The sequence below is a fragment of the Leptonotus elevatus genome, chromosome 15 (assembly GCF_054856555.1).
Source record: "Leptonotus elevatus isolate MCC_2025b chromosome 15, RoL_Lele_1.0, whole genome shotgun sequence".
NCBI lineage: Eukaryota > Metazoa > Chordata > Actinopteri > Syngnathiformes > Syngnathidae > Leptonotus > Leptonotus elevatus.
The window spans coordinates 15,063,702-15,077,687 of NC_141253.1; the positions used below are offsets into that span (position 1 = coordinate 15,063,702).

At 38.1% G+C, this 13,986-nt stretch overlaps 1 protein-coding gene across 4 annotated transcripts in view; it reads left to right on the forward strand.

The window, feature by feature from the left end:
* The first annotated feature begins 2,468 nt into the window (after positions 1–2,468).
* The window catches only part of LOC147162113 (uncharacterized), a 51,895-nt gene continuing 40,377 nt past the window's right edge, over positions 2,469–13,986 (forward strand). Inside the window, exon 1 of one of the 4 annotated variants that reach the window (XM_086097394.1) lies at positions 2,469–2,503. Coding sequence is in view for 2 of the 4 variants with exons in the window: in XM_086097392.1 (XP_085953518.1) it covers positions 6,393–6,401 (9 nt within the window). In the remaining 2 variants the exon portion in view is untranslated. Of the gene's footprint in view, positions 2,504–6,270; positions 6,402–13,986 lie in introns of those variants that run through there. The other 3 variants (XM_086097395.1, XM_086097392.1, XM_086097391.1) reach the window with 3 other exon arrangements.

Genomic DNA, 13,986 nt, shown 5'->3' on the forward strand with positions numbered 1-13,986 from the left:
TGGAAAAAAAATGTAAACTAATAGAAATAGTTCAAATACATTTTTGATGTCTATGGCCGTCAATGGCAGTGAATGAGTTAATGACCTGCAGATACAACTAGTCACAGTGAATTTTTGGGAGTAATAAATATTAGTCTTTAATGGTCATGTTAGTTGTTTGATCTCTGGCCAATGCAGCATGCTTTTTACTTTCTTAAGATGAAAGTGAAGGCATCAGGAACAGAGAAACAAGCAGCAAGTGAAGGTTGCTGTGGTGATGGCCTGGCAAAGAATCTCCAAACAGGAAATTGGAGATGTTAACAAAATATATTGTGATCAAATCAATTAATGTATTATAATGTGAAATTATTCCTCACGTTCCAACTGTAATTATGCCATTATTCACATTTTTAAACCAAGCAGAACAAAAAGTAAGGAAATGTGTGGTTATTATTACTGGCGGCCGTGGCTCAGGGTGTAGAGACGGTCGTTCAGTAACCAGAAGGTTGGCTGTTTGATCTCAGCTTTCCCCAAGTCGTGTGTCGTCGTGTCCTTGGGCAAGGCACTTCACACACATTGCCTCTAGTGCTACTCACACTGGTGTATGGAAGGTGCGAATGTTTGGTGGTGGTCGGAGGGGCCGTAGGTGCACACTGGCAGCCACGCTTCCGTCAGCCTGCCCCAGGGCAGCTGTGGCTACTTAAGTATCTTACCGCCACTACAGTGTGAATGTGTGAGGCATGAATAATGTATCCATTGTGAAGCGTCTTTGAGTATCTGATGATATAGAAAAAGTGCTATATAAATCAGATTTATTATTATTAATATTATTATTATAGTATACATTTAATTAGTTTTAATTAGTTTTCAGAGCAGCTTTTTTTATTTGGTTATTTTTTAACTTTTTCTTAGTTTTGGCTGTTTTTTTTTAAATACTAATTTTTAGTTTAGTTTTTGTCAGTTTTAATATAAGTTTTCTTTTCTTTTTTATTACAATTTTGTGTATAGTAAAAATAACCATTCATCTATAAATCTGTATAACAGTCTATTGAGTTGTATATACTAGTGAATTGCAGTGAAGTGCAATGCTGTCAGTACCCGCCAACTGTTGTTAAATATTTTCCCGGGCCAGTTTTTGTTTCCAGTCTATCCCTACCATGGAGACCCTAAGTATATAATATTAGATTGTATTTTAAAGAGCGGTTTGTTTCTTGTTGCCACATTTTTTACTTTTAATGAAAAATTTTCTAGGGCAAAATTTTGTCAATTTGACCTACCTGTACCCCAACATCCTTTTCAATTTTGAAGACAAAATACACAATTCAAAATCATTTTTATTTCTTCAGATTAAGTAGTGTCAACCTGTTGAATGGGTGTGCTTCTCCAGCTCATGCACGGAAGAATGTGAGGCGTGGTTACCAGTTTTGAGCAACACGACGCAATTCTGTGTTCAGGCCAACGTCCTAGCAACGTGCTGCTGTTTAACCAACACTTGACTTCAGGAGCTTCCACACCTCACCTGTAAACTCTCTTTACAAGAATATGTTTATTTTCTGACCATGAACAAGAGAACATTAACCACAACAGATTCGGCGATTCGGAGAAGGAAGGGAGACCGCTTCCATGGCAGTATTTTAAAGAATTGTTTTATGTTGTCAAAGAATCATTTGTGAAATGCATTGTGTCCTGTCTAAAAATCAAAAGCACCGGGAGTTAAAACAATTTCCCCATCTAATTAGAAAAAAACTAAACATGCAAGTAAAGTGTTTTTTTTTCTCCAGTTGTTATTATTATTTTTGCTATGTTGTTTTGTTTTGCTTATACAGGACGTGTTTAGCTAGTTCAGTATAAACCCATAATTCTTATTATTACTTCCAAAAGAAGGCAACTATATTCTGCACAATTCATTGTCTGGTTTGCCAAGTTAGGGAAATGGATATTGTATATAATCAACAACAAAAATGCACATTTACTTCTGGACTTTAGGTAAATTTTAATCGGTTTGCTCAAGTAAAGAAATTGAGTTCAGTATTTCTACTGTTGCCATATAATGTTCTAATTTCTGTACTTAGTATGAATACTTTTGCCCCTATAGATAGATAGATAGATAGATAGATAGATAGATAGATAGATAGATAGATAGATAGATAGATAGATAGATAGATAGATAGATAGATAGATAGATAGATAGATAGATAGATAGATAGATAGATAGATAGATAGATAGATAGATAGATAGATAGATAGATAGATAGATAGATAGATAGATAGATAGATAGATAACCCCTCTAGTGGGTTCATTCGCTCTCCTCCATTCTTCCCTCATCAGATACCTGGTTAAGCAACACTTACTGAGCATGCGTCAGTGACGTCACCCCCCTCCGTAGACGCAAGCTCCTTCCGCACGCTTTCGCGGAATGCTGCAGGTGCAGCCTGCCGCCCCACCCACCACACAAACTTCTGACAGGCGAAGTAGTGCAGCTTGTCAGTGTGTAGAAGAGCACCGCAGAGGCACCGGAAACTGGTAAGAAGTTATTGACGCATTAACTTGAAGAGTTTTCACTGCGACAAGTTCGTTTTGGTGGCGTTCGGTACGTGGCTTTTGCTGGCGTGACCCGGTCGGGACTAATAACTTTTTCGGACGTATTCTGGATAGTCAGTTGCTGAGCAGACACAACTCTTTAAGCGTGAGATGCAAACTTTGACGTTCAACAACCGTGAAAGTTGTCATGGCTGATTATAAGTACAGAGGAAGACGCCGATGCCATCGTAATAGTTTGGGTGGGTTGTTAAGAGCGAAGCTGAACTGAATTTTCAAAAAGTTACTTTTAATTTTATTCACGATTCCACAGAGGAATTTCATAATTGTTTACAGTGGACACTTTCAGTCCTATGCTGTATATCACAGACACACCAACCACTTGCAGAATGAAATAAGATCCAATACAAGAGATGCACTTAAAAAAAAAAAATGCCATCAGATATATTCACTTTTAGATGACACTGCCAACACTGCTGTTATGTTCTCTTTGGCATAGAACTGCATAATCATGACTGGTCTCAGGGTAGCAATGCCATCCCACTCATAATAATACTAATAACAAAATTGACATCACTTGTTAATATAATAATAACATTGATGTATATATCACCTTTCCCGGGGCACTAGCAGTTAATCTAACGTTGTGAGAGATTGTTAATGTTAACGTGACTGGGGAGAACCCCTCCCAAAGTTTAGCTGAGACAGTGGAACGACAAACATCATAGTAAGATAGCGTTGTAACTAAGGGTCACGGTTGGGGCATCATTAGGAAACTATCGTGATCAGATAGGGAGGGGAAGATAAACAACCATGCCTTTACTTAATAATAATACTTCCCGCAAGATGTTGAAGGTTGTAAGCTACTGAGACCGTTCTGGCATAGGTGGGACAATTCAAGAATCATCTTCATTTGTTCAGTGGCTTAAATATGCAGTATGTTATTATTGTTCCCTCAAAGCGAAGCTCTATGTTGAGTCAGAGGGCGAGTCTGACTGTACTCTGCACTGGGCACCGATAAGGAAGCTGCACAAAAGGAATTTGTATCTCACCTGGGAGGGGGCTCGCTAATGTCCCCTACTTCAGCTCACGTGAAGCCACACATTCTACGTACTGAGCTTATGACAACTACCAGAATTGTTCTTTGTTGGTTTGAAACACATTTGAGTTGTAGAGTGAGACTATATGGCATGTTATAAAATGGCTGCAAATATGTCAATGTTGATATATTACTGTGTATCTATTGTAAGTACATAATTGCATTTCTGGCTTCTTATGGCAGAGAGTTTGGCCGTTAATGCCAGTCAAGCAAAAAACAATCATTCAGTTAGTTGTTCAGACATGTCAAGTCAAGAAAGCAGCCAACTTTGACATTTTTATTTTCACTTCTTTTTTCTTTGACACCTATGGGCTAGAACACGTTACAGAAAAAATTAATTTTGTCCACAGATGGAATTTACAAAAGACTGTAAAACAATCATAATACACTGATTTCCATCAAAAAACAGCTTGACAGATATGTGCTGCTGTATAAAGACTCCTAAGCTGCCTTGCGGCATACTGCAGGTGAAACATTGTCACGGTGTCCTCTCGCAGTGGCAGACGCGAAAATCAGTCATGCAAGTGAAAGTCTTTTCCCAAGTTGAGGAATGCTGAAAGTCAACTCTGTATCAGCTGTTAGCATCTACAAGTCTGCCTTTGGCTCTTTACTGCATCTTAGCTAGTGTCAAAACGTGTCTGTTAATGTTGAAATGTGATGAGTTGTGGTAGTAGTAATCGTAGTAAATATCAAAAGTTCTTTACAAGTGTAGGGCATAGAAAATGTTGGTCCACTGAGCTCCAACACAAGAGGTAGATTCAATACTGTATGTTGCCTTAACAAATATTTAAAAATGCTCACTTTTGATTGTTTAACATAATATTTTACATTGCTAAGCTGTTTGTATGTGTGCAAGGTTCAAATAAATGGTTTTGCATTAGGGATAGACCGATAATTGTCCCGGCCGATAATCGGCGCCAATATTCAGCATTTTATGAATATCGACATCGGCCTCTTTTTTTGTTTTGATGGCCAATATATTAAAAACTGTTATTTTTGCTCCGACGGGCGCTTTTCTCTTCCGTCTGCTCTGAGTCAGCGGCTGTTGACTCCCTGCATCATTGGCCTGCCCACAGCACCATCTGATTGGTTGCTCGTGCAGTGCTAGCAGCCAATAAGCATTTTGCAAGGCCCTCAGAATATTGCGTTCTATTGCTATAAAAAACATGGAGCCTACCAAAAGAAAGATTAGAGTCTCTTCTTTCATCAGAAAAAAAAGTATATTTTCTAGTTTCAGTTTTGCAGTAATTAGCATTAGAATATAGCTGTGAGTAAATTAGCTTTTCTTTTTACATGCATGGCCCTGGATGATCTCCTTTGCTCTGCTGCCACCTTCTGGTCTTTTGTGTAATAACTACAATTTCTTCCACCGTTCTTTGCAGTTGAGAGGCTGCATCAAAGCCTTCTATATGCTCTCGCATTAAAACAAAAAAAAAAAAAAACATTAAAAACATATAAATACGTCTTTGGGACACTCAAAATATTAAAATAGAACATATTTATAAATTTTTGGGAGCAAATGAGTTAATAAGCGGCTCAGAGGATGAATGAATGAATGATATACAAACAGTATAAAATATTTATATTATTAGTAATATGTTTTGTTTGTTTTCACAATAGATTCCTGAATTTTGATTTTGACTTTTGATCTGCACAATAAATGTTCTCAATTATATACTCTACAGTAGATCATTTTTTTTGTTTTTTTGTTTTTTTTTGCTTCTAGACAAAAGCAGTGTGCTGTTGTACACAATGTTAAATTTAAGAAATTGTAACTCTTGATTATATAAAATGTAAAACAAATTGTTCATTAATTGTATTATAACCTTATAATAAACCCTTGCTTTAGGTTATTGGGCTTAATGTGCAAAAATAAATAAAAATAAATTCACAAAACTGCTCCGCAAAGCAAATCAAAATAAGAATTAAATAGCCTTTGTTGTGCAAATTAATTATTTCAAATGGGTTTTTTTTGCATTCATATCGCAGAATACCGTAAATAGAATATTGTAAACTCATTACAGTCTGATGCAATTCTAACATACTACAAACCGATCATTTATTACATAAACCTATCGTTAGTCATGCTGAATATTATACCGAGCCTGTATATTAGATTTAAATGTATACCCATATCCTTGGTTGTTCTGCCTGAAAGCCATTAATATAAGATACAAGTATCAAAAATCTGCTGATGTGTAGGGATTGGTCCTCATTCACATCTCTCACGCACACACACACACACACACACACCCTTTCTCTCTCGCTCTCTCTCGTTCTCTCACAGTATTTCTCACTGTCGCTTTATTGTGTTTAATGGGCCCGCATTCTTTCCCTTGACTTCAGTACAGACAGTTAACCGACCAGACCAACGAGAAAGCACAACTCTTGGCCCTCACACACCCACTGTACTGTATTTAAATTCGAGCTATTCAAATAAGCCTTATTATCAAGAGTCACATGTAAATTTGGTGTTATGAAGTATAGAAAAGTAACGACAGTAATGAATAAGAGTCTCAATTTTAAGTAACTATTTGTTGTTCGTTTTGTTCTGACTCTTGTTCCACTCGATCGCCGTCACTCCTTCCTGTACCCCCAACCACTCTCTCTCTCTCGCTTGCTCTCTCCCTTCTCACACACACACACCACATTATTTCTCAAAAAGGGGTTCGAAACTACACAGTCTGAATTCGTCAATGGTTTCTCCCTGTTTTTGGATCAGAGCTTAGCTGTCTCCATGTTTTTATACAATATGATACACTTGGTCTGATCTGCATGTTGCAGGTAAGGATGCAACATTTCGTTACATGTGGTGACGGTTTACAAATAGTTGCCATACACACCATTAGGCGCACCTGCACAAGAGCTGTTTCAAACATTATTCGTTTAGGAAGATATTCATGTAGCTGTAGTTGAGTCATGTTGAACTGCACTGCAGAGTTCTTATTATTATGGTTACCTTTTTTACCTACAAGTTCACTTAGTGTGTAAAGCAGAAAATAATCATACAAAATAGGAAATACATGTTTGGCTTAAGTGCCCATTTTGCAGTAACTGTGACAGTTTTCTGTTGTGGCGTGCAAGCGCTGCCTCTTGCTTGATTTTTCATTCAGGGTGTTGCCAGTCTGTCATCTATCAGGATGGCTTAAGGTGTCTTTGTTATTTTTTGTCGTTCTCCTCTACTTCTTCTATTGTGTTTGTAATCGTAATGTCACACCATTCAGGCACATGGGCATGAGTGCACACATTTCTGCTACATGATTAAAAAAAATATATATATATATTGATTGGCATATAAATATGTCACAATAAAACTGTGATCCAAACCAAATTTTTGCTGCATATGGACCTGAGAAATGTTGTCCTTACCATCTAATTGGATGTTTGCATCATATAGTATGTCATTGCTGTGCATTTGTAATTGCCATGTTCCTCAATGGTCATTGGATGGTTTGTAGGTTGAAAAGATATGAATGCTCATGTCCTCAAATGCGGTATCGGGCTGGATGAGCTCATGGTCACTAAGTGAACAAGCCGCCCATTATGTGCTGTATCAGTTTTTAGCATACTTCAAATGTCAAGTCTTCTGGTATGAGAAACACCCTTAGGTGGCATTTGGTGCCCATCAATCATTAATGCTGTGGAATTCATGTAGAGCAGGAGAATGTTGTCGGTTCAATCCAGTCACCAAGTATAAGTTTCAGTCTACTGCTCATAATGATGATCACAAATGATGATACAGGTAAGACACTAATCAGTTTGAGTTCTTATGACTATATCTCAAAATATTGTTAAGATACTTCCGATTAGCAAACCGCCTTATTAATTCCTCATATTCCAACCATATATATATATATATATATATATATATATACATATAAACAACTGCGAAAACGTGGACGCACAGGTGTGCACACTCGTATAGCTTTATCATTAGCATTAATGGTGGAAAAAGTGTTAAAATTATTTTATTTGGTCTGATTATATCGCAATAACATTTGAACAGGGGTGTGTAGACTTTTTATCAGTCATGTCTGTCGGTCTCTCTGTCTCTTTACAAGAACAAATGTTTTGTGTTTATGTTTTTTTATTACAATGTGTACAGTTTGAATGACTGAAAATTATTTCTCATTTTAAGCGTTACTATCCAGTCCAGTTGTACCCTAACTGATCCAGATCGTTTACGTGATTTATTTCCTTCATATTGATCTGTTGAAGTTTGCACAACACAACTAATGAAATCACAGTCGGACTGAAATTGACTTAATGGCCCAATCTGCCAGTCAAGGATGAATCATGGAAAGTAGGAAGTTGGATGGATGTTCAAGGTATGTTAGAAATGAGGGCGTGAGCAGAATGCCATCACACATGAAATAGTTTGGATTGCTAGCATCACATACTGTTCCACCAAATATTTGCAATATTTGATGATCGTGTGTGTGTGCGTGTGTACAATTTTAAACAAGGGCTCCCTCAGTGAAATGTGAATTTTTGTTTTACAGAGTAAAAATGTGCAGGGATGTCTTCAAGCCCACTTTCTCTGCATCTCATGCTTTTGCCTGATTGAGCGTTGTCACTCTGTGACGTGGCTGAGATGAGAACACAATATGTCGCAGTCATTCTCCTGCTCTTGACTTTAAATGCAGTCCATCGCTGATTAATACTTACACCCTGTTATTACATTGACAGCCCCGTAGCTTTTAATAGCTGTTATCTATCCAAACAGTGATTTATGGAAAGAGCCGCATGCTTAGTGGACGATACATTCGCTTACCGGTATGTAGCAGCCCAACAAACAATTTGCATCAAACTGCCACATTTTGAAGTGTTATTTTTACATCGGTAATTAATGTTGCGGTTTATATTGACCCGATATGAGGATGCTTGATTTCCCATCCGACATTCCTGCAATGTGTTAAAATAGCCATGCTGGCATAGTTTGTCATTGTGTATTATTGGTTTGAGGGTTCTTCTGCTCTAAGCTGCTGAACTGGATAAGTGAGAAGGTAACAGCATGAACTGTATTTCTTTTTTTTTTTCCAGCATCTTTGCTAAAACTGAAGTTGGTTAGCAAGGTAGTTAAGGTTGTCGATCCAAAATAATATTAGTGCCAGTCTAGTTTCTCTTGACTATAATTTTGAGCTTGTATACAACATCTTTATTAATGTTGTCATGTCGTGTCTGTTCAGTGTGGGCATATAGTATCGTATCGAATAAGGGTTAGGGTAAGGTTAGCTTTACACTTTATTGTCACTCATTCTGGCCTGGCAAGCGTCGAAGCTAGCATAACTTTCTCAAGGTTCGTGGCGATGCTACAAATCTTTTCTAAATCGAAAGCGGGTGCGGAGCTTGAAGAAACAACTCGAAACAATTTTTGATTTATTTATCTTTGGGAAATGATCTGAAGGGAGGTACTTTGACTTTTACTACCAATATTACCCATGAATCATCTGGGATTTCAGTGTGGGACAGAGGTTAGAAGTTTAGACGTGCAAATCGATTTGGGAGGTGAGAATGAAGCTACAAGGGAGTCACAGAAGAAATAATTCTGTGCAGATTAGTTTGCTACTTGTTAGAAGTGGCTACAAATACCTCTAATGTCAACAAAAAACTTTGCAGTCCCCCCCCCCCCCCCCCCCCCCCCTACCATGAAAGCAAATCTACAAACCAACCAAGAGCAGACTTTGTTTACATTGCAGTAATGTGCTCGCTGGACTGTGAAGGTAAGCCAACTTGGATGAATGAATTTCTTAGACGATGTTTAACTTGCTTCATGCATTAGTGAAATAGACTGAAACATCACCCATGGCAAAGCTTCATCGTACTGGCAAAAGTATTGGGAGGAATAGAAAGTATGAAGTTGTCTCCATTTGAGTGCTTTCACTCTTCTGTGAAGAATTTCTACAGTCAAGTTGGAACATTAAAATACCTTACCCAGGTTGTTTGTAATTAAGATTGTCCAAAATGTTTTAAAGCAAAGTATAGTTCAACATTGATATCTGTGATAGCATGTTCAGAAAAATAAGTTTTATTTTTTATTTTTTTGTTTTTGTTTTGTTTTAACCCGCCTAAAAAGCCATCCTATATTAGATCCTACAGTATGTCTGACTTAACAAACCTGTTATGTTGTGTTTGTATTACCCTGCAGTCAGTCAGAAGCCAAATATTAACTGCTGCTAGTTTTAGCTACATGCAAATGAGAGTTAGGGAGCTAGCTAGTTAATAATCATATATTTCTAATTAACAATTCTGTTGGAGAGCACATTTTGGAGTAGTGATGTCATTGTTTCAATTGAATTGAAAAGTCATTGTCCATCATTCATTTAGGCAGTGTGTATAAACACAACATTACAAACATTAATAGTGCAAATATCAATAGCATCGAATTCCCTTAAACAAAGTTTAGAGGTATTGCCCATTTGTCACGTGACTGCCCTATGACGGACGGCGGAAGGAAATGATTGTTGAATGTAAGTGGACGTGACCCGGAGCGACTTAGTGACTTAGCGACTGTTATTTTACAAATGAAAAGTTATTATTGCCCATCGAGCCATGGAATCTATTACTTAAACCGAAGGTCGCCTGTCAGTGGAAGTTGCACATTCAGTCGGGACTCACAGAGCCCGATATTTACTTAAGTTGGAGATCGCTAGTTTACAAACAGCCCTTTACCTTCTGTCGCCTGCCGTTTTTGCCAAGTTAATCAAATCGCCGACTTAGCTGGAATTCAGAGCGCACGACCTATATCATTATGTAGTCAATGCCGTCTCTTCTCCTTACACCGGGGCTGATTTGAAAGCTTGTCGCTGATTGAGTCTCTGGAACGAGATGCTACGCTCGCACCCCAAATTCCCCATTAAACAGTCAAATACACTTCATAGTTTTGAAGAAGGTACATTTTAAAACTAAGCTGTGTGGACGCCAACTATCTGGCTCGTTAATGTGATTTGAAACACGCAATTCGACACCTATGTTGCAATCTTTGTTAGAGTGTACGTTTACTAGTAAAATGCATGAACATTTATCTACTAATTACATTACATTACATTCATCTGCTTCTTCCTCTGGTCGTTGAATCGGAGATTGATGTCTGTGGATCTCATTCTGCTTCATCTATCCTTCCTTCCTTTCCTCAGTCTCTCCTTTGGTCTCTTGAGGTCTCCCTAATTTGTTGGAATTTAGATGTTTCTGGGGTTGGTGAAAGACTGGTTGGTAACCCGGTGGGTAGTAGGTGATATCTGGTCGGTGCTGGATTTCACTTTCCTTTCTTTTCTTTGATCCTTCCTCGGGTCTCCTGACAACCTCACGACTCTAACTGGATTCTGAAGTATTCGGTTTAGGTGAACGGCATGGGATTTTTAATAGGTTTTAGGTGAATTAATGAGTGCACACTCACACGCACGCACCCCTGCGCGTGCACACACACACACACATGCACATACTCAAGCACATACAAAATAAAAATTTAAAACAAAAAAGAGAGAGAGAGAGAGCAATGATGATGACATGTCGAATCGGTAAAATTACCGAATGAACAATACCACCGCTCCTGATTGGTGGGCTGGTTTCACACGTGTTCCTGGTTGGCTACTGTCCTCAGCTTCCTTGAGCATCAGCTTTGAATGTTGTGTTTACAAACAGAAATGGTAAAACATCGGACTGTACCTTTAAGCCGATTCAGTATCAAAATAATGACATTCCCACAACAACGCCATCTTGGCCCGTCCCATAATCACTGTGACGTAATGCATGCTGTAACATACCACTTTTAGTTTTTGACTATTTTCCTGGTGTATTTTGCTCTAAAATGACATATGGCGATGTTAAGTATTGTCTTAATTTAGATTTAGATTTAGGAAAAAACGAGTTGCTGTAAGACATTTACTGTGGCAGTGACTGGAAACTGCAGCAAGCCTGAGAGCCCGTAATGAGCCTTCTATGAAAATCTCTACGTCCGAAAACCGTGATTGATCCTCAACAACATTAATGTGCACATGTGCATGCCCAAATCATACTCTGAAAATAATAGAATGAAAATCGCAATAGTTTGGATTTTATGCATGGGAGTTTGCTCCCAATGTTGCCTCTTCATAGGCAACGGTTTACATCTTCTATAAAATTCAACATATTGGGGTTATCCTTCTAATATTTTCGGAATATGAAGTGAGCGTGGGTATACATGTAAACAAAGATTTTGGTGGTAATCAATCAAGGTTTTTGTATGCTAAGTGACATTAAAAGTTTGTTCTCTAGGAGGCATATGAATAGAAAATTATTGGGACTTATAAAAAAAAGATATATATTTTTTTTTTTTCAAGAGAGAGCTCAGTATGTGAGTATGTGCATGTGCGGGTGTGTGCGTGCATGTGAGTGTGTGCTCATTAATTCACCTAAAATCTATTAAAAATCCCATACCGTTCACCTAAACCGAATCCAGCTAGAGTCGTGAGGTTGTCAGGAGACCCGAGGAAGGATCAAAGAAACATCTAAATTCCAACCAATTAGGGACACCTCAAGAGACCAAAGGAAAGACTGAGGAAAGGAAGGAAGGATAGATGAAGCAGAGTGAGATCCACAGACATCAGCTTCCACCGATTCAACGGCCAGAGGAAGAAGCAGATTGTGTTTGAATTTCGGTTCTTTGGTTCTAATATTTTTGGAGTATAATTTGGGCGTGCACACTGAATTGCTTGTGTTCCTGAAATTAGCCTGTTTTGATGGACTCATTTATGTGGGCAACTCCTGACATCACATGAAAGTGGTGGATCTTCACCCAGCCTATCTTTCAAGTCATTGGTATAGAAACACAGTGTAAGAGGCAGCATTCTCTTAATTTTCCCAATTTTCATGACACATCCATCTTTGACGAATGTTGATTTCTTGTCAGGGTTCGTCCAAGGTTGCAGTGTTCGCTAAACGTTCGGCAGACATTTGCCTAGAGTTGTAACGTTTTTTCTTGTCGCAAGGCAATTTTGAATATAGTCAAAATTTGACAAGAAAAAAACTTTTTTAAAAGTTGGGGGATGTTTAGCGACCGTTAAGCAAATGTTGCAATCTTGAATGAACCCTGATCGAACCTTCATCTTTGCAACACTGAAAATGCAGACTGTATAAACTTGCTTACCTCAAACCTGAATAATTCAGCAAACCTTGACTTTTATTCCATCTCTTTTGCCTTTCCATCCCCCTCAACATATTTCTCCATCCATATAGTGTAGGTCATGAAACCCATTTTCCCATGTTGTAATTTCTCCCCCTAATGGCTGTTTGCGAGTTGTAATTATTCATCTCCGTTGTGGAGAAATTGCCACCAAGCTTCTCCTGAAATGCATCTTGGTGAATTTTTGCATTTTATAGCGCCTTGTTTTTTTTTCCCCTTCAAGTTTTAATGAGTGTTGTTTTGCATTATGCAGTACCTTCAGGCTTCAATTTGGCATCTGGGAGTGTTGGCTTGACTCCAAAACTGTGGTCACCCAGTGCTTATTACTCATTAAGCCTCGTCAGAGGGCCGAGTGGGTGCCGGCTTGGTGGGAGCTGCACTGCTTGGAGAGTAGATGTTGTTGTTGTTGTTGTTGTTGTTTGTCGATGTTCTACTTTTTGAAATGTTGCAAAAGATGAAAAGGTGAGAGTTTAAAATGCACACCGTATCTTTTATGCATGCCTGAACCTGCTCAATCTGTATACATCAGTAACACTACCGCTAATCAAATATGATTATGAAGTGGAACAATTATCATTTATTTTTAGCTACTTCTTTTTTGGGCTGATTATGAAAATCTGTGTAAGCTTGTGAGCAGTGGTCCCTGGAGAAGTTTGTATACTCTCAATTTTCACCTTTTATTTATTTATTTTTTCTGTAGTCCAGAAAAATGTCCTCTTTTAGAAACGGCGGCATGTAAAAATTACAAATCCATCATTAGTACTTGCTCACAATAATAACAGTTTGGTAACACAAGCAGCCGGAAATAATATAAACTGTATTTATCATGAGTATATGTTATGAAACCAATTACAATATTTAGTGAACAATAAACAAAAATAGTGAAAAAACAGTCTAGTTAGACTTCAGTATTGCTTTGTGCTGTCTTAAACTATTTGTCCCCATTTTTTATCTCGAGCATGTAGTTAGTGTGTAACCAGCAGCATCCCCCCCGGGAATCGAACCCACATCACGATCAAGTATTCTGTGTACGAGGGCAAATCAGTTCACCTGGGCTAAAATTTGGGTCACCGTGTGTGTCAGTTTCAATCCAAACATCTTATATTTTGGGGGTTTTCCGTACTATACCAAACAACCAGTTCTACATGAAACAATTTCCGTCGGCATGTTAAGCATAAATTACATATAAACATGTCATCGTTTTCTTTT